Source organism: Chamaea fasciata, unplaced genomic scaffold (genome assembly GCF_029207755.1).
Source record: "Chamaea fasciata isolate MVZ Bird 193981 ecotype frontalis unplaced genomic scaffold, bChaFas1.0.hap1 SCAF_8, whole genome shotgun sequence".
Taxonomy (NCBI): domain Eukaryota; kingdom Metazoa; phylum Chordata; class Aves; order Passeriformes; family Sylviidae; genus Chamaea; species Chamaea fasciata.
Genome location: NW_027094093.1, coordinates 13248385 through 13268630, shown reverse-complemented (window position 1 = coordinate 13268630; position 20246 = coordinate 13248385). Strand labels below are relative to the sequence as shown.

Below are 20246 nucleotides of genomic sequence, written 5' to 3'. Positions count from 1 at the left end.
AGAGGAATGGCACAGCTCTACATAACAACAGTGCCATACAAGTAGAGAGCAGACAGGGAAGGACACCCTTATCTAACTGGGAATTCCCTGTCTGGGTTAAACAAGGCCATGATTAACCAAATAATTAAATTCTGCATTCATCAAGAATATTCTCTTGTGTCTGTAGTCCTTTCCCAAGAAACAATCACAGATAACCAAAAGGCCTTGTGCTTCAGTAGAGGCTCTGGGCATGTAACTCCAAATAGTTCCCCCATTCTTCAGCCTATCTTTAATGGAGAAGAACAGCTCGTAGCACACAAAGGGCTGATATAAAAGTACTGGAAAGAATCTGAAGGAAGGGAGAAAGAAAACAAACTAGAGAAAAGGTCTGTAGAAATGAAAATTAGAAAAAAAATTATGAGAACATTGGAAAAGTGCAGGAATTTCACCAACTGAAAATAAAGAAAAAAGTGGAAAAAAAAGAAACCCTAAAACATGCTTCAGTGTTCATCTGCTCTTGTTTTAATGAATGATGACAGAGAAAAAGACTTTTTAATTTGAAAAGCAACTTAAATAGGAAAAGCATCAGAGAAACACTTAGGAGAAGATGTGGAGTTTTCTTCTGCTTCATATGGACGCATTTCGTTTATTTCCTTTAGTGCAACGAGCTTTTCCTAAATGGGAGATAAAGGGCTTTTAATACCATCCTTCTTTTAATCTGCTCTAATTTCTAGCATAAACTTAAAATATGTCAAAATAAAATACTCCTTACATATTACTAGTATGACTGAAGATCACAAAATCTGATTAAATCTGGAATGTAGAGTTTGGGAGCAGTCTTTTAAAATATTTCAATAGTACAGTTAAATTCTAAGTGACAAGAAGTTCATGATGAAAATAGCGTTCAATGATTTTCTATTTTCTGAAAAATCCCCAATTTTAGTAAGGTCCGGCCTTCATTCTTGGGAAGTCCCAGCCACAAAAATGCCAAAAGATATGCCTTCTAGCATAGAAATACTCTAAATACCACATAAGCAAAATCAACATAGAATGTAGAAACATCAAATGAAAGGCAGTATTTCTGTTTTGCACAGACCCTACGGGACTTTGGAGTACGAATTCTACACTTACATAGGTAAACTTTTTTTATCATCTTTTTTTTGGGTAGAAGAAGAGTTGTCTGTTCCTTTCAATACACAAATACTACCTTACACTTATAAAAACCCAGTCTTTACCATGCATAAGTGCACGTGTGCAATTTGTACATCTGTTAAAGGTCTCAGTGTTCAAAGCTGCATCACAGTGCTCCTATAGGTGGCAGAATGGGCACACGCGAAACACAAGAAACCCTCATCTGAACCAGCTGATGGGATAAGCGTCCCAGGACTTCTTGGGTTGTTTCATTAATTTCTAATTCCGTCATGACTTCCCAGTTACCATTGTGGAACCTCACAGGCACAGAGAAGATAATTCCTTCAGGAATGCAAAACTGACCTGAAGAAGTGGGGGAAAAAAATGACAAAACATGTTATTTCTGATTATATCCTCACCAGTGTCAACATTAAGTCCTACACATTTGCAAAAGTCTACATCTGTAAGATCTCATTATAAATGGCCTTTTTCAATCTACAGTTCAAAAAAGAATGTCACTTTTACTGTAACTTTGTACTTAAAGTTAGATGAGCATGGATCATAGCATCAGATGGGTTTGGGCTGCAAGGGACCTTTAAAGGTCTCTAGTTCAACCCTCCTGCCATGGGCAGGGACATCTTCAAATGTGTCTGAACCCCATCCAACTCGACCTTGAATGTTTCCAGGGCTGAGGAGTTTCCCACCTCTCTGGGCAGCCTGTTCCAGTGTCTTACCACATTCATTGTAAAAAACTCCATTATATCTAATCTAAATTGACCCTCCTTCACTTTAAATCCACTATCCTTTTTCTATTGCAACAAGTCCTGCTAAAACATTTGTCCCCATCTTTCTTACAAGAACTTTTAAGCACTGGAAGGTGCTACAAGGCCTCTCCAGAGCCTTTTCTTCTCCAGGCTGAACAACCTCAACTCTCTCAGCCTGTTTTCATAAGAGAGGCCTTCATCCCTGTGATCATTTTGCGTGGCCCTCCTCTGGACCATTTCCGACAGGTGTCTTTCTTGTGTTATAATAACACAATTGCTGTATTGGTTATACATCTTAAAAAGGGGGGAATATTATTTCTTTCATAAGGGTTAAATGACTGCTGTGATATATTCCATTTATTGGTATACATAACTATACAGGAAGAACACGCTTTCATAGCCTAGCCTCTAAGAACTATAGTTATGGCACAAAACACAAACATCAGAAAAGTATTTAAATAAAAGACTAAGAGATCATCTGCAAAAAGACAATATTAACCTAAGAGATGCCTGTAAAAAGTGAGCATTATCACAAGCTCTGTTAGATTTGGAAGTTCTTATCATGAAACAAACTCAGCCTCACATGATTTGTTTTACAAGTTCTGATTAAATAAAAAATATTGATTAAAAAATAACATTATAGATAGGAGAAAGCTGCAGGACAAAGCTACAAGAGAACATATGAAGCAAAAGCAGCTTTACCTTCACTAAGTACTCCCACAGAAATGATCTCCTCAGACGGAGAGCCATGGTACCAGTATCGCAGCACCGTGGCTACCGCGTGAACAGGTAACATTCCTGTACAATGGGACACCCGGGAACTCAATGTACTCTGTGCAGACAGCAGTTCAGAATGGATCCACTCGCTACCAACAAAAAAATGGAGAAAAAAAGGGATGAAAAACTAAGATGGCTGCAGGAAGAGTAGTTTCCTAGAGAAAAAAAGAACTAAACCTGAGGAAAGAAAGTAGTCCAAACTTACTGAAACTTCACTGGTGAAAGCAAGGCATTTTTACAGACAGAGAAAAAAAAGTCCAACAAAAAGTAGCTTAAAAAGTAACAAGCCGTACTTGCCTATGAAAGTTAGGTCATTTACTCAAGCCATAACCCCTATTATTATTTTAATTTATATTTTATATGTAATTTAATATTTTATAAGTGATTTATATATTGCTGTCTTATGTAAGAACCCAGCCATGAACCAGTCTGCCTGTGTGAGGCTCAATACAAGCTTAGAACATAGAAATGACTGCTCTCCAATAATAAATGCCAAGTCTAGACCAGAGTGGGAGCTTGAGATAGCCAGGCCTGGGTGTATATCACATCTGCTGCTCTCTCGCTGCACCCACCCTTTCTCTGCTATTGTTCTCTCCACAGAAAGCTATCTAGCTGTCAGATATCCTTTTCACATATATTAATAATCTGTTTTGGGAAACTGACAACATCAGTCTGCTCAGGCCTATTCTATGTAATTCAGGTACAAACACCTGTCTAATACTATTTCAAAGTTCCTTCATGCAAACTAGACATCTAAGTCACTACCTGGACTTCCATTACTTCTTATAAAATGGTCATGATGTAAGAGAAACACACTTAAAATGTAGGAAAAGCATAGTTATAAAAAGAGTTGGCAGAAGAGTTAGAACTATGCACAGCACTAGGAACTACCCAACTTCTTTTGCAGATGGAGTACCTCAACTTGTGTTTTCCTTTATGTACAATGCCAATCAGTAAAGAAAAATCTTGAAAACAAAAACCTTTCTTGGTTTTATTACACAATTGAGATAAACATGGATTAAAAGCAGTTATTTAATTTTACTTGAAAGAAATAAATCTATACTGTACCTATCATAAATCATATTCAACACAGGGTGCTGAAAACTAGGAGGGCCCCAAATAGCACGGTCATATCCACGAAGTTTTGCATGCGACAAATCAATGTAGTTAGACTCAGAAATATTGCCCCAAACAATCACATCTTTAACTCCTGTAACAAAGGAAAGTGAAGAGACAAATACTTTCAGAAAAATGGGCTTCAGAAATCCTTTTCAAAATGAATTATTCAAATCTGTGCCCCGCCTTGCTAGCAGAAACTGTTTGATCTGAAAAATGAAACCAAGTTCTCTGTAACATATGAAACCTCATCACAAGCTGAAAAAAGAAGCTTTAATTTATATCATGTTTCTGCAAATAATAGTCAAAATCTAGCATCTATTTAACTCTTAAAACAGTAACAAATCATATTATGAACATACTGCAATATTCCTTTTAAAATCTTGTAAAAACAAATATATAAACCATAAAAAAAAATTAAAAAAATTAAAACTATCTGCTTTGGCACAAAAGGATTTTCTCAAATAACCTGCTGATAGGCTATTCAGCCTATTGACTTGCTTTTCTATTTTATTAAGCTCCAAAATATCTAGATTTGTCATCAATGACCAGTTCTAGCTAAGCAACACTTACAGAATCCTGATGCTGAGCAGACTGTCAGAGCACACCTTTGCTACACAGCGCAGAACTGTGCAAATACAATGAAGCTATAACAATTGACCTGAAAATGAAAGTTAATTAACCTCAAAATAATACTACAACACAGTTCTACTTTACTCTCATAATCTGCACAGCAGTATGTTGTCATGTTTATTCACAGTTCCAAAATAACAATGCACTATATAGTGCAAATGCAGTCTTGAAGTACTAGTTCCCCATCTGCTAAACAATTGTCTTCCTTAGCATATTTCCAGCAGGAAATACACACCAGAGTGGCAGGGCTGCATCTCAGGGCAACCAAAAGACACTGGCACTCTGTACACTCAAGAAATTCAGTGGGTGCACCGCTGTGCATTTCTGCACGCACATCAACAGTGTTCTGGAATGAAATATGTACTCCCAAAGGTGTGCTGAGTTCCCCAAATGCTACAGAAACATTCACCTGCTGTACTCACTTTCAGCTTCCTGGCCAGCATGGCTTTAGCTGCACTTTCCCAGGATGTTGCAATGGGAATGATATTCTCAGGCCTAATGGCTGGGCCATATGTCCTTAACATTGTTGCCTTAAGGTTTGCAAAGGTTTTTCCTGCTGAAATGACTTTGACCTCACTCGGCATTCTTCTCAATCAAGGGAGCATACACTTGGCAGATCTCACTCACTTCTCTGATGTAGTTCTCATGGGATTGGACTTCAAGGTTTAAGAGGACATCATCAAGAACAATGATAATATCAGTATCAATAAAAGCCTGATCTATGTTTGTGTGCTCTGAAATACTGCGGAGAAGTGGGAATGCCATGTCTTCAGCTTCCATTACAATACCATGAAGAATTTCCTTAAACTGCTCAGTGTCAAGCAAATGGATAGTGATTTCTGTGCTCATCCCCAACACTTCTCCATTTGCCAACAGAGGGATCAGATGATAACAGATTGGAACTGATGCACTGGTAAGAGAGGATGTAGAAAAGTTGCAGTTAACAACGAACCGCTGCTTGCTTGGAAGTATTACATAAACACAAAGGTGTTCCTTTAGTATTTGATTACATCTAAAGATATCATTAGCTTGGATCCTTTACTGCCCTTTTCGTTATTTTAACAGGTTAAGAAATAAAACAGTTGGGCCCTCCTTTCATCTGAAGGCTTCTGCATCCTGTGCACTTCAGTTGATGCTGTCACTTAAAAATTGATGTCTTTATAGAGCCACAATTTTTTAAGGGGCTCTATGAGGACTACTAGAAACACAGCAATTTCTAAAGGTAAAGCTGCAAGAGACTATTTGCTCTAATATTTCCAACCACATTTAATGCAAGATGGTTGCACCACAAAATTTCTAGCTTATTTTGTAAATACTTGCTTTTCCCTAAACTGATTTGAGGTCTAAATGATGCCTGTTCATACCCCTCATTGAACTGGTGTAAAATGTAACAAAAGAATAAATTATTTCTAAGTTATATACTCATTGCTCATAGTGAGGGGTGCAGAACCCAAGTCAAATCATCAAATTACAGGGACTTGTGTTTAACTTCAGATGATTACAGCTGTTAGAGGTGATAGTTATATGCGATACGCTGAACAGCGTAAAAGTTCACAGATACTCTCTTTTCTTTCACCCGGTGATCCAGATCTGCATAGGCTTGATAAGACTTTTAATCTCTTCATCTTCTTTAACAATTTCAAGGTGTGCTTGCAGGTTCTCCTCAGCAATGTCTAACATTTCCTCACTCAGCATCATTGAAGTGATGCCACAATATTGCTAAGAACAAAAAGGATGATTTCTAACCAAATGACAGCCCAAACCCATCAAGGTAACTTTAATAGTAACTTTATTTTACATTTGAAGGAGGAAAAAGGAACAACAAGGTTGTAAAACATGGGCTTACAGTATTAAAGGCAGCTTATTACCTGAACATAGTCCAGAAAACCATCCAGTCCTCCCAGAAGCTGATCCTTCCCTCCACGATCCAACAGTTCTCTCCAAATGATAGGACATTGTCTGTGTTCCCATCCATTTGTTTCACAAATGTCACGAAGCCACTGCTGATGTAAATATCTCCACCAGATATTTTAATACATCACATTTGATAACATTTAAACATTACAGCTACAAGCATTCTTACTATTTCCTCTCAATATATAATTACAAGGTGCTTCAGAATTTATGTACCAGTGGGTACAAAACGAGGGAATAACACAAAGCAAGGTATGGTGATACACTGGGTTAGCTCACCTCAAGGTCTTGATTTCACTTAGTTGTCTTAGTGGTACAGAAGACAACAATGTTGTGAAGCAGCAAGTTATCTGAGGATTCTTATTCAGCCACAGAAGGTAAGCAAGGTGAAGAGGTTAATTGTTTTTCACTTAACTGTTCGAGTTACTTGGTGAAGGTGCCAAGCAAAATATATGAGGTAATAAACACCATAGTAATGTCTATGTCATGGAGTAAGCCTGCAGGTTTTTTCAGAGCCTTATAGGCAGCATGTCTACAGCATAAGTACTCAGACAGGCCCATCCACATTGTAAACAACTATGTGATATTTAACTTCATACTTCCACTGTAATTTAAAGCCCTTGAGTGCCACAAAGGCTCTTGACAAGTAACAACTCTGAAGGTATATGTAATCACAGTGAACAAAAGATTTACAGGCTGAACAGCCATTTATATTTAAAAAAAAAACAACCAACAAAACAACAACAACAAAAACCCAGGAAACCAACCAAGCAAGCAAAACCACTTTGAATTTTTCTTTACATAATACAGATTTAGGCTGGTCCACACTTTGTGCCTATCTTCTGTGGTAAAACTCAGAGATGTCAGTTTCTCAAAACATTGTAACTTTTCCTCTGACTGGCTCTCAAAGCCAAAGCTGCTTCTGCAGCACCTCTATCCACATAACAAACCACTAATAGAAGAGAAGAAGAAACATACTACAGATAAGCACATTTCTTGGTTTGCAGAGCACTGGGGCACCTACCAGCGACTTGACTTACAACCCCTTACCTCCCACTTGTCAGGGTGCTGAGTAATCTTGTGAACCCTGAAGCTGGTCAAGTTAGTCTGGAGATAGCCAGGAGTTCAGCTTTGGCATAGTAAGGGCAGTTTGCCTTGCCTAAAACATAGCAACAGCAGCACAATTGGAGGATTTTGTCATTCACTGATAAGGGCTTAAAAGACCAAACGTTGTTTAATGTGAACCAGCTAAGGCAGGGTAATTCTGCAGGTGAAACAGACTCCCGAGCCAGCGTCCAAGGGGCCCAGGAGGCCACTCCTGGGGGGACTGACGCCAGAGAGCAGCAAAGAGGCTGACGCCTCACCGACGGGATGCGGGGGAACGCCGACCCGGGGCCGCCTGAGGCTGCGCGCCGTGCGGACACGGCTCCCGGAGAGCCGCAGAGACGGGCACGGGGGTGAGCCCGCAGAGAGCGGCGACTGCTGCCCCGCCCGGCTCCCGGTACAAGGTACCGCCGCCGCCGGGGCTGCTCCGCCCGGCTCCCGGTACAAGGTACCGCCGCCGCCGGGGCTGCTCCGCCCGGCTCCCGGTACAAGGTATCGCCGCCGCCGGGCTGCTCCGCTCGGCTCCCGGGTCCGCCCTCACCCGCCACCACGAACTTGGCCATGCGCGCGCTGCCCTCCAACGGCCGCTTTGGCATTGCTCAGCAACGCGCCGTGCGCCGCTGCAGTTTGTCCCTCGGCACGCACCGTCCGTCTCGCGCGGCCCGCCGGGAGCTCGCGGCGCAGCGGGCCCGGTGTCGCGGCGGTTCCGCGTGCGAGGTAACAGTGGCCGCCGCGGCTCCGGCCCTGCCCGGCCCTGCCCGGCCCTGCCCGGCCGGCGCCTTCTTCACCGTCCTTCCCGCCTGCTCCGAGCCGCTGCGGAGCCGCCTAAAGACCTCTGTCCCCGTGTACTCTCCCCCCCTGCTGGATAGCGCTCCCGGGGCCGGTGGGAAGTGATCCCGAAACCCAGCGGCTTCTCCCCGGCGCCGGGAGAGCGAGCGCCCGCGGCTGTGCCGTGAAGGCGGCTTTCCCTTGGAATGGCAGGCAGGCTGGGACAGGCTGGCGGGTGGGATCCCGTTACCCGCTGCTGAAGGTCTGCAGAGACCCTCCAGAGCCCTGTCGGGAGACGCTTGTGCCCGGAGAAACGTTCTTTAGAAAAAGACTCTGCTTCTCGGCAGAGCTCTCAGGTAGAGCAGCAAGGAGCAGGCAAGAGTTGATGCCTGGGCTGGCCTTGTGCTGAGACGTATGACTGAAATGTAGGAGACCGAATAAAAGCCTCTCTCCGAACCGCTTTTCAGGGATCTTTTACCAGATCTTCTCCCTTCCTGTAAAAATGTGCGGATTTGGCAATTGAAACTGGGGGAATTGAAAGTCTGAGTATTGAATATTCAAAGAATTGAATAGTAACTAATCCATAACCATTGTTTTTACAGATGAGTGATCTTGTGCAGTTTCTCCAGAACTGTTTCCACTGGTAGAATGTCATCGGATCCCTTACTTTGAGTTGGCTTTTCAAATCTATTCATGAGGCATTAGCAGAAATGAATAATAAAATAAGTTACTTGTTAAATACTGTTAGATGTGTGCATAGGTACAGTTCTGTGCTCACTTCCAAATCTTCAGCCACAACAAGAAAACACGTTTTATGGATTGGCAGATACAAGGATCCCTTAGGAAATGTGAACTTCAGAAAATTACTTTTAAATATTTTGCCTTCTCTGCATGGATCGTCTCTTCGATTTCTATCTCAAAAGACAGATGTTTACAGCACAGGTGCAGAGGCTTTGGTGAATGAGAAGGCTTCCCAGAGATCCTTGGAAGTTGAAAAGTTGGATGATTCTGGAAGCTTCAAAGCGAAGCATGTAGTGGATCATAGTGACCCGTTCTTTACCAGTCTCCAGAAATGCACCTGTCCGTGCGATGCGCTGGACTTGGCTTCGGAGGCAGCTGTTTCCATCAAGCACTACACAAACGCTTTAACCATGGCTTGGAGGCTCTTCAAAACCCTGTCGGAAGAGCAGCAGCGCTATGAGAAGCAGCTGGTCTTTGAGCACCCGGCCTTCGCCAAGCTGTGCCAGCAGCTGCTGCGCAGCGCGCGCAGGATGACGCGCGGGGACCTGGTGTTCAGCCTGCACGCCCTGGTGCACCTGGGGGTGCCGCAGAACACGCTCCTGGTCCAGACCTTGGTGAGAGTGTGCCAAGTAAGTATGAAAATCCTCCTCCTAAATTTGGGCTGATTTGCCAGTGGATTGCATCCCTGGTTTAGTCTGATGTTCCATGGAAACAGTTCCCACAATTCATTTGTGTGTGCTTCTAATTTCCTTAACTTTTGAAACCACTGCTTGATTTCAGATTTAAGAGAGAGAAGTCTCAAAAATCATTACCCCTTCCAAATCAACTAAGTTTGACTGATGTGAGACCTTGTGGGCTCTGCAGAATTAAAGCTTGTAAATTGACTTTTGAGGGGAAAACCAAAATGGCAGGTACAGATTAAGAGGGAGTCAGTTTTTGTTTTCTGAAACTTTTACTGGTTTGAAGTAATCTGACATTGTCGTAACTTTTAACAGGAGAAGCTCAATCAACTTGATAACCGATGTGTCTCAGTTTTGGCAACTACTTTAGTAGGAATGGATAAAGACAAGAATGTGAGCGCTCTTCAAGCTGGATTACAGTGAGAAAAATATATCTTTCACGTGTCCTCTGTGTTTAGATGTTGTTTGAATGCATGTCTGTTAGGAATCATCAAGGGTATGTCTGCACATAGAGTGCCTTCTGTGGTTTCAGGATTTAAATGATCACATGAGAAAAGAGCTGTGTTAGTGAATTTTGGCACTGGCACTGTCTCTGCAGTTTCAAGGAGGAAGGCTTCCAGTGGTAAAGGGTGCTAAACTGGTCCACAGGGGATTGTGTTCTGGCTGCATCTCCACCAGTGTAGGTTTTTTTTGTGATGTTGATAAAGTCCCTTCACGTTATCTATCCCTTTTTCATCTGTATGCACACAGGAGGTAATGAGACTATCTTACTTAGGGACCTGTCTGATTTTTCATGATGAAAAACATTGCTTAATAGCCTGGGAATATTTTCTTACACTTTAGTAAGTGAAAGTTCAGATGAAGACTAGTTGTGTCCAGCAAGTCCCTCTGTGTAGAAGTTTACCAGAAAAACAACTTTGGCTTTTTTTCTGGGCCCATGGGATTTATGTGTGTAACCAATCTGCTCACTTCCATGAGGTGGATTTTATTGAGGCTATCACAAAACTTGCCATAGATTAGTATTTCTGACCCTGTACCTGACATTTTGCTTTGAGAAAGTGGATGTGATACCCAAAAACCAGGTTCTCCTGGAAGCATGGGTACACAGTTCTTAAAAGTTGGTGAAAAGCAGGAATCCCGTCTGCAGTTTTCTGTCCTGACATCTGGAGCTCTGGCCCATTTGCACGGATTAATTTCAGACAAGTGCGCTGCCTTAGAAAGAGACACTTCATATTTCTGTAGGTGTGTTTGCCTGTGCAGGTGTATTCAAGGGTGGCTCAGACATAACAATCACAGTACCACCCACTGAGCCAGTGGAGTTCTAGGAGTGCCCCTTCATCTTGCCGTGTTACCTCCTTCTGTTCAGCCCACAGCATTGTTTGGTTTTATTCCTCACTTGCATCCAGTTGTTGTCTGTGTCCATTCCTGAGTTTCCTGTCTGTTTCAGAACTATTTAAAGATAAAGGTGCAATTTTCTTTTTCTGCAGAAGGGTGTTAATTCCTTGAGGCTTAACATCACTCATATTTGACTGTCACATGTGCAGCCTGGTCAGGTGCTCCTGCTGTTTAGTGTATCAGCAGCAAGATTCATCTATCAGGATTAACATTAAGAAAGCGTTTATAATTGTTTCCATCTGTATAATATCTGTGCTGCAGGTATGTCATGTAGAGTTAAGTCAGCATTTCAAAACAAGGAAGATGGGAGAGGAGCCGGGAATTACAGCTTTAACTTGGGGGGCACATCAGTGAGGAAGAATGGGGGTACTTACCTGTTTCTGCTGAAATGAGGAGAGCTCTTGGGTGTGTTTCTCCATCAGGTTACTAGTGGAGCAGCGCATTTCAAGTATCAGAGACATCTTTGTTCTGCAAAACCTGATGAAATGCCTGGGAAAAGATGCTCCACTTTTTCTGAAAAAGAAATTAGAGGTAAAGTAGTTGGAGGGTCATTTTTACTCCCACAAAGCCTGTGCTCTTGCATCATTTATAAATTGTGTGTGGTTCTTTGCAGACACTGAAAGAGAAAATGTAATAGAAAGGCAACTGTATTTGCTATATGTATCATAGTCCAGCTATATCTGTAGAAAGAACTTATATTTGGAAGCTGGTAATGAAAAGAATTGAGACAGTAAAACAGCGGTGCCCTCACCTCTTTGGGTTGGCCACATGGTGTTTAATAGAAGTGCTTACAGGCTGTTTCCTGATTCCCTTGCCCAGCCTGTGACTGAAGATGAGGTGTGAGAAAACTGGTCTGTGATGGGGCTGTGTCCAGTAACTGTACAGGGCAGGAGGACTGGTGAGAGTGAGATGGCAGAAGTCCTCAAGCTCATGGTCTTGTTTATCTGTGTGTGTTACAGGTCCCCTGGGAAGTACAATGGCTGGGAACAGGCTGTGGGTTTTATGGCAGCGTGTACTGGGCTTTGTCCCCTTATTTAAAAACCCGTTTGGAAACCTTCTTTCAAGCAGGGCCTGCCAGTGTTTTCATCACATAACTGAAGGGCTCTGAAGTCAGAGGTTTTAATAGCATTCATGAAACGTCATAAAACTGAGAGGAAAATAACATTTGCACTTGTTAACTAAAGGGAGCACTTAATTTTCTGAGCCCACAGGGTGCTATTTTTTTACAGGCAATTTCTTATCATAGATACATTTTGTATTTAACCTCTGATACATGTACAGTAAAAATACTGTATTTTAACAGCCAATATAATTTGTAGGGGTTTTTTAACTGTCATTTATATCAATCTAATGACGGTTTTGAGAAATGAAATCTCCTTACTGGCATCAAAGCTGACCTTCTCTGCCTCAGTCCACATTTGTGGCTGGATGTTTGTATAAAATACAGGCCATTCACATACTGTTGAATCACTTTGGAGGCTTACAGCTTTCATGCACATGCAAAACCATAATTGGACTTCTGTGAGCTTTTAAGTAAACTGTGTCTGGTTTATTTCTGCTGCTTTCTTAAGTGTTGGTAGAAGATGTGTATTCACAGTATTTGGAAATGACCTTTACTGAGACTTTTTTCTTTTAAAATAACCATATAAAGGCAAATTGCTGGAAACTTGTGTAGTGACACATTTCTAGAGCAGTTGACCTGCTATAATTGTGTATTAAGAAATTGACAGTAGTTATTATATGCTTTTACTGTTTTTTTGCTTCTTTTTCTTTCATATAAATCTGAACTAAGGACTTTGGGACAAAGTTTTGGTGATAATGTCTTCACCAGACAGCAATGATAATATACCTGAAGAATGAAGGATTTAATAAACTCTGGTTCACTTTAGATGGCAGTTGTGAGAGAAATAGACGGTTTGACTTTTCCGAATGCTCTGCGTATGTTTTTGGCTCTTGCTGCAATGAATTATTGTTCCCTTCCAATCCTGAATCCCTGCAGTAAAAAGATCCAGGGTAAGAAAAAATATGTTAATTAAATTTCCCGTCCTTATACCAAATTCTTCCTAATTATTGTCTCATCTCCCTTTTCTGATTTCCTTTAAAACTCAGGAAACATCTTTATTTTACAGGATGTTATAGTTATGTGGAGCCATTTGACAAGCACCAGTACAAAAAATTACCGATCAATAATAAAAGCAAATAGCTCTTGTCATCTCTGCCCTCCTTAACATTTATCCGAATTGCGTATTTTTCTTTACATTTTTCTGTACACAGGATTTAAGAAAAAGAATTTAATTTTAGCAAGGAAAAGAGATTTCAAATAAAATTTTACAACAAATCTGAACTGGAAGTTGACAGCTTACAGGATGGATTGGTGACTTTGTGTGATTAGCTGGTAAACTAAAGGGAAAACAGCGTTTCCTTGATTACTAGATTTAATTATTGAGTACTGCTTAATAATTAACCTCATGCTGTAGCCCACAGAAATATTAAATGAAAGCTAATGCTTTCACCTCTCTCTGTACCTTTCCAATACATTGGTTAAGTATATGTGGTATATGTGTTGATTTGTGCTTAAAATACGTAAGAATTTTTGTCTCAAAAAGCATCAGGGTAGCAAAATAGCATTTTAATAGGAATTACCCAGAAACGTTGAGGCTGCTTGTACAGTCTTTGTTTGTCCTGGTTGTTCATATATGTTAGGACGCAATGTTTAATTGCACATCCTGGCTTCTCCCATAGGACTTTGACCACACTCAGCACAGAGGCCAGGTGGCATACACAGAAGGAGCAGTGACTTTCTTCAGCATTTTTTTAGTGCATACTGAAAATCAAAAATCCCAGAACAGAAGACGTCCTGGGAACACAAGCTTCTTACTTATTTTGTTAATTTGTCCCCTTTTGCTGATTAGTGTATTGTAGCTTGATTCTGGCTCAGTTTGGTTTCTTCTGTCTCTTGGTTTCTTAATGTGTTTTAGCTCAGTTGAGCTTTGCATAGCTAGTCACAGTCTTCCACAGTTTCTTATCGTTTTTTTCCCCTCCTCCACACCTTAACCAAACTGTTCCCACAATGTCTTAATGTCTCCCACCTACAGCTCCCATTGCTTTTTATCATTCTTCCATCTCTGACCTTTTTTACAGAAAATGTCCATGATGTTCCATTTCGGCACTTAATTCTCATTCTGGAAGCTTGTCACACTCTCCTGTACCGTAATGTAAAACTGTTTTCAGCATTAGCAGACTATGTTAATTCTACTGCCTACCTTTGGGACAAGAGACAGGTAAATTTTTTGAGACCAAATAATTTATAGTGATACTATTAGAGTATTTGCTGCTTCCATCTTACCTTTCCTCATGTTTGTGCATGATCTTGGGAGAACAAATGTTTATGAATACCAATCTGATGAAGCTGATGGTTACATTTTTTTAAATGCTGATCTATTTATTGATAAGTAAAGAAACATAAGTTTTGAAGGACTTGGTTTCATTAAAAATGTCTTTTATGAAATCAACAGGTAGGATCAATTTCACTGGTTTTCTTGACTTATAAAACTATCTTTTCTTTTAGATTATCCTTTTTCTCTCTGCCTGTGAGACACTTGGCTTTCAGCCTACTGAGTTGCTGGATTTTTTTGCTGAGAAGGTGATAGAAGACCCTGATTTCCTCAACTTAAAATACCTTTTGATTGCTCTTCGAGTGTATTCACGACTCAACCATGTTCCCAGAGTCCAAAAGCATCTGTAGGTTTTCATTTAGAGTGCCTGATAATATGTTACATAGTCATTACAGAGTAATGTAGGGCAACTAGTATTTAATTTTATTTGTGAAAGAGCTCATAATCCTTTTTCCTTCATCTGTAAATTGCTGTGTCTTTTCATATTTTTTCTAAATGCGATTTTTTTTCTCCAACTGAAAGACCAACCAGGTTCTAGACTGACCAGGCTACTAAATCTGTTGATAGGTAGCTGTATCCTCAAAGTAAGAATCAAACACTAAAGTTAGATAACACAAAATACGGCTATACAAGATAATAAAGATTTCTGAGATGTGTTTTTTTGTTTGAAATATGTATTTTATGTAGCCTTATTTGTGTACTTAGATTGTGTACTTCTCCTTTTGGAAAAGGTTTTTTGAGACTCTTCATAGCTGCCTGAATAAGTGCCTGCCTCAGATTTCCAACACAGAACTGCTGAAGGCAGTGTATGCACTTGGCATCTTAGGATATCTTCCCCATCGTGCACTTGATGAGCTGCTGCAAAAAGACAGCAAGGATGAACTTTTACTGTCAGGTCAGACCTTACTTTGTCATGTTCTTGTTTTAAACAGGATGTCTCCCTGTGTATGTAATTTGTCGTAGTTGTGTTAGAAGATTAGAAATTAAAGAACACAAACATGATTAAAATTAAATTTGAAGGCCTCAAGACAAAGCTAATTGGTGGTGGTGATCTGGGTCTGGTCTAGGGAATCAGGCTTATTGTCTTAAGCCCCATGGTGGCAACAGTTTAACAGTGGGTTGCACTTAAACATGGGAAGTCTTAACCCTTGCAAACTAACTTTTGTACCTGGAGTCATGAGCGGAGGTGGGATTTGGATTCCTCTGAGTTACAATTAGGACCTTGGAATGGTTCGTAGAAGAATGTGGTTTTCACATTACAATTTTGTACAGCTAGTAGAGTAGTTAAGTGGAACTCACAATGCTAGAACAGACTATAAATGATAATAAAATGAAAAATTCTGTGCGATAATATATTGTATGTAATACTTCTTGTATTCTTTTTCAGATGATCTTAAAGAACAAAACACAGTGATGCTTTGCTCTGTGAAAACATGTATGGAACTTGACAGCCATTCTTTCACAAAGCCTGCATTTGTGCTGACTGAGAATTTGTCCTCATTAGTATCCCTTAATCTCAGGAAGGCTCAGGAGGCACTGATAGAACTTCTGGGAGACGAGAACATGTTTCGGCAAAATGTTCAGCTGCCATACGGATATCACATTGGTATGAAGAACTATTACTGTCATATTATTTTTAATATGGATTTATAATCCCCAAAGCAAAAAGATGACAATAAATTTGCATGTGGTGCAAATGATTAAAAGTTTAACACTTTGAAGATGCAGTCTTTTAACAAATGATGTCATTGATTGGTGAATCTACTTTTAATGATGCTTCTGTTAAAGTTTTTAAGTCTGTTTACTAAAACTTCTGTGATTTCTCTTGTTTACAAAACTGCTTTGGACTTTTTTTCAGGCATCAATAAGCAGATGTTAATTGTACATAAATCCAATGTGGCCAGCTTTGAGAGAGTTGACATGTTAGTACCAAGTCATGTTAGAAACAAAGCCAAACAGCAGCTGCCCTTTTTCCTCTTTTTTTCCTCTTTTTTTCCTCTTTTTTTCCTCTTTTTTTCCTCCTTTTTCCTCTTTTTTTCCTCTTTTTTCCCTCTTTTTTCCTCTTTTTTCCTCTTTTTTCCTCTTTTTTCCTCTTTTTTTCCTCTTTTTTTCCTCTTTTTTTCCTCTTTTTTTCCTCTTTTTTTCCTCTTTTTTTCCTCTTTTTTTCCTCTTTTTTTCCTCTTTTTTTCCTCTTCTTTTCCTCTTCTTTTCCTCTTTTTTCCTCTTTTTTTCCTCTTTTTTTCCTCTTTTTTTCCTCTTTTTTCTCTCTTTTTCTCTCTTTTTCTCTCTTTTTCTCTCTTTTTCTCTCTTTTTCTCTCTTTTTCTCTCTTTTTCTCTCCTTTTCTCTCTTTTCCTCTCTTTTCCTCTCCTTTTGTTTCTTCTCTGAAGTTCTGGCTAAGATTTAGGCTTTACTTTAATTTGTGAAATGGGATATGACTTCTTTTGTTTTCTCTTACGTTTTGATATTGCCTTTTTGTTTGTTTGTTTGTTTTTTGTTCCAGCCACCCAGCTTACCAGTTTTTCTGTACCAGTAATAATTTTATTCCTAAATATTTCTAATGAGGAGTTGGGTTGTGGGAAAATCCAGTAGGTGTGACAGACTGCGATCAAGAGTAGTTTCTTTAAATGATGATTTCACTCCATAAACTTAAATCTGCAGTTTCCAGAAACAATTTTTTTTTCTTGAGATGGGCGAGCTATAACTTTATATTCTTTGCAGGGAGGGAAAAGCTATCAGTAATAATTCAATTATTAGAGAACAGCAATTAGAAACAGTCCAGTGATGGTGTCTATTAACTTTTTCAAATGAGTTGTTCATTTGAAAACAATTTGAACAATTAATGGGTTGAAATGACACCATTAATTTTAACCTCTTGCCGAGTTAAATGTTTTGTTGTTTTGTTTTCAGATTTTGAAATTAGAATGGATTCAGACAGAAAGAAAGTGCTCCCCATAGCTGCAACAGATGATCATCCTGACTCACATGTTCAGAGGTGTCTTTTTTTGACTGCATATTTTTTCTAGCATGCTAGTTTTATTTGCATGTATCCTATCCAATTACTCTTTGGTTCACTGATTTGCAGGAGCAAAGTAGATAACTCAGTTGTTATTTGTACTCGCTGGACTATCCAAAAGTTGCCATGTCAGTGCAGAGCAACAATTCATCTGTTCAATACCTTCTTCTAGCAGAGGCTAACACTTCAACATTTCAGAGAAAGAGGCAGGAAACATCACAGTGATGTGATACTCTTGTAATGAATGCAGGTAGCAATTTTTAAAAAAGTATTTGTCCCATTAAACATTCAGTTATTCTCTCAAGTCTCAAAAATTTTCATCTCAGTGATGTGTTATGGCAGTTAATTCAGTTACTGAAGTATAATTTGAATAAAAAGGATCATCATATCCACATTTTAGGTGATTAATTTAATCTTGTGTAGAAGACTGACCTCTCAGTAACTGAAGCAGGACATGTATCATTTAAGTAATGCTTAAGCAGAACCAGGTAATACTTAACATTTACGTGCTGGATCACTGCACAGCAATGTATTTTGTACAGTTTGCTTTTTGATTAAAGGAGAACTAGTGGATTGTGTAACCAGAAATTCAGTGTTCCAAGACATTCAGCTTTCTTCACCCTTCCAAATGGGTTATTATGGCAGGAAGTGACTGATTCTGAATATCATTAGCAAAGGATCAGAGTAAATGCAGAATCTGTCAGACTAATGGAGAATGTTGAATGATCTCTTTCCTTCTTATTGTGGGAGAAGTGGAGATCTAGGTACCTAATTCTGCTGTAGGTATTTGGGTAGATGCTGGTACTTGTGTGAAGCTCATGGAAGAACAGAGTCTAAATCACTTAAACCTGAAGAAGGAAGAGGATAATGAAATTTGTGCAGTCCCGATATTTTTGCCTACCAGAAAGACACATGTATGTCCTGCAGTGCTAATGAACATCATTGAATCATTGTCTTATAAATGATTATTCTGCATTTGTACAGTGAAATATTCCCTACTTTCCTTGGTTGCAGGTTGGCTTTTCTGTTTGCTCCTATGTCTGCCTTCTGTCTGGGTACAACACACCCCCAGGGGAAGCTGGCAATGAAGAAGCGGCATCTCAATAAACTGGGCTATCATGTGATTCTGGTGAGAAGAGCCTTGTTACTGTCTCTGTTTCAGTCCTGTTAGCAGCACAGTGATGAGAATGTTTGGTAGATCAGACTTTGTTCTTCAAAGGATGAAGGTTCACCAGGAGTGGTGAGCTTTCTCCAGAGTGGTAATTGTGTATCATTTCTAGTTGGAGGGTAGTGGTGTAATCACTAGGGAGAAAAGAGAGAGCAACTCTAAAAGACAAGCTACTACTTACCATTATCAGTAAATAAATAGTTGAGGGGGGGAAAAAAGTCAAGCCACAAATTGCTTTGTACCTGAGAAACCTGCTTATTTCCCTGATTTTTATAGACTCAGTGATTCAAGTGAACTAGTTTTCAGAATATAACTTCCTGTGGCCTTCTCATTGCTGAGTGCTTGGTTTGTAGGACAGGGTAGTTTGGACAATAGAAATAATGTACCCTGTTCTTTTACTTTCTTACAGATCCAGAACAAGAAGTTTCAGGAAATGAGAAGTGAAGATGCAGTTGAGTTTTTGAAAAGAAAAATTTATTCAGAAGATGCTTTCTCTTTTCCTGAAGCAACTTTGCAGGATAATAATTAAAATAAACTGAGAGTTTTGGGTCTCCTGATTTCTCTTTTTCTTGTGTAATTACTGTAAGGATTTTAACAGAAGAGAGAGTTTTATACACAACTCCCTGCTCCACCATATTACTAAGAAAAGTTTGTGAAATGAACGCTGCCTGCTGGTAGTGAGGGCTTTCTTTTGTGAAGTGGGAGCAGATTTTCTTTAGTGGAAGGAAATAATTGATCCAAAAACGCGCTCTGACATCCATTGCTGTTGCAATGTCTTAATTTAATCCCTACTTTGCTTCCCCTCCTGCATGCCCTTAGTCAGATTTCTATCTTCTCTTGAGCTAAGCCAGGGAAAAGATGTAACTGTTTCAAGTGCTGTTGGAACCTGGCCTACAACTAAGCACTAGAAGGATTTCCTCTCAACTATATAGTTCCTCATGCAGAACTGTATATTGTAAATCAGTAAATAAGCCTAAGTGGTATATTTAAAAAGCCAGTCATGTGGAAGCTTTCTGAAAAAAATCAATCTCACTCAGTTTTCAGAAGTTTAGGTCAGTAATGGTCCTGTTTGCTGTGTGCTTACTCTTTTGAACCCTTTGCTTCACTGCTACTGTAATAGATTTTGACGCTTCTCACTGCAAGAATACAGATCTGCTGTGTCTTTATAAGCTGACTCCTCTCTGTTTCTGATATTAGAAGCTCCACAACTATTCAAAGAGGTGTTGCAATACTCAGATTTGTTCATTACACCCTGTGATGCATCTCCACTGACCTGTTATGTAGTGGTGCAATTGATTATGTTGGCAGAGCTCTAGAACTGCAAAGCAGCTTTGCACCTTTGATAGGAAGGAGCAGAGAGAACTGATACATCTTTTCTATTCTTGGTAACATGTAACTAATAAAAGGAATTTTGATCTGCTGGAATTGCTCAGGTTGCTAACAGCTGGCTTGTTTTCTGTGGTGTAATGAGATCTTCACTCACAATTTTGCTGTAGCACAGTCACAGGCCCATGGGTATGAAGGGACATTTTCTACAGTGACTGTGTGTTACCTAACCGTGGTGCCCTTGCTTCACTTGCTAAGCTACAAGCACTGCGTTCTTTGTCTCTGAAGTAGCATGGACACATGGTTAAGGTACTACAATGATGATATAAAAAAAGTATTAC

General features: G+C 39.8%; 2 protein-coding genes across 4 annotated transcripts; one reads left to right on the top strand and one right to left on the bottom strand.

The window, feature by feature from the left end:
• Window positions 1-548: 548 nt before the first annotated feature.
• On the bottom strand, window positions 549-7981 carry MDH1B (malate dehydrogenase 1B). The gene is given in 11 exon segments (XM_066189317.1): window positions 549-647; window positions 1328-1473; window positions 2577-2740; window positions 3720-3861; window positions 4810-4979; window positions 4981-5310; window positions 5977-6119; window positions 6269-6403; window positions 7365-7432; window positions 7435-7473; window positions 7960-7981. Coding segments are annotated over 11 exon segments (1458 nt in total).
• Window positions 7982-8079: 98 nt separating this feature from the next.
• On the top strand, window positions 8080-19129 carry FASTKD2 (FAST kinase domains 2). 3 transcript variants are annotated; one of them, XM_066189722.1, is made up of 12 exons: window positions 8080-8135; window positions 8789-9556; window positions 9923-10026; window positions 11425-11533; window positions 12892-13015; window positions 14144-14283; window positions 14571-14743; window positions 15129-15292; window positions 15785-16003; window positions 17306-17390; window positions 18426-18540; window positions 18989-19129. In XM_066189722.1, the coding sequence occupies exons 2-12, from the start codon at window positions 8897-8899 to the stop codon at window positions 19106-19108; spliced, it is 2013 nt and encodes a 670-aa protein (XP_066045819.1). In that variant the 5' UTR covers window positions 8080-8135; window positions 8789-8896; the 3' UTR covers window positions 19109-19129. The 3 variants fall into 3 exon arrangements, with proteins under 3 accessions (XP_066045819.1, XP_066045822.1, XP_066045821.1); XM_066189725.1 differs by lacking the exon at window positions 8080-8135 and adding an exon at window positions 8280-8542; XM_066189724.1 differs by lacking the exon at window positions 8080-8135 and having other exon boundaries at window positions 8726-9556.
• Window positions 19130-20246: the final 1117 nt, after the last annotated feature.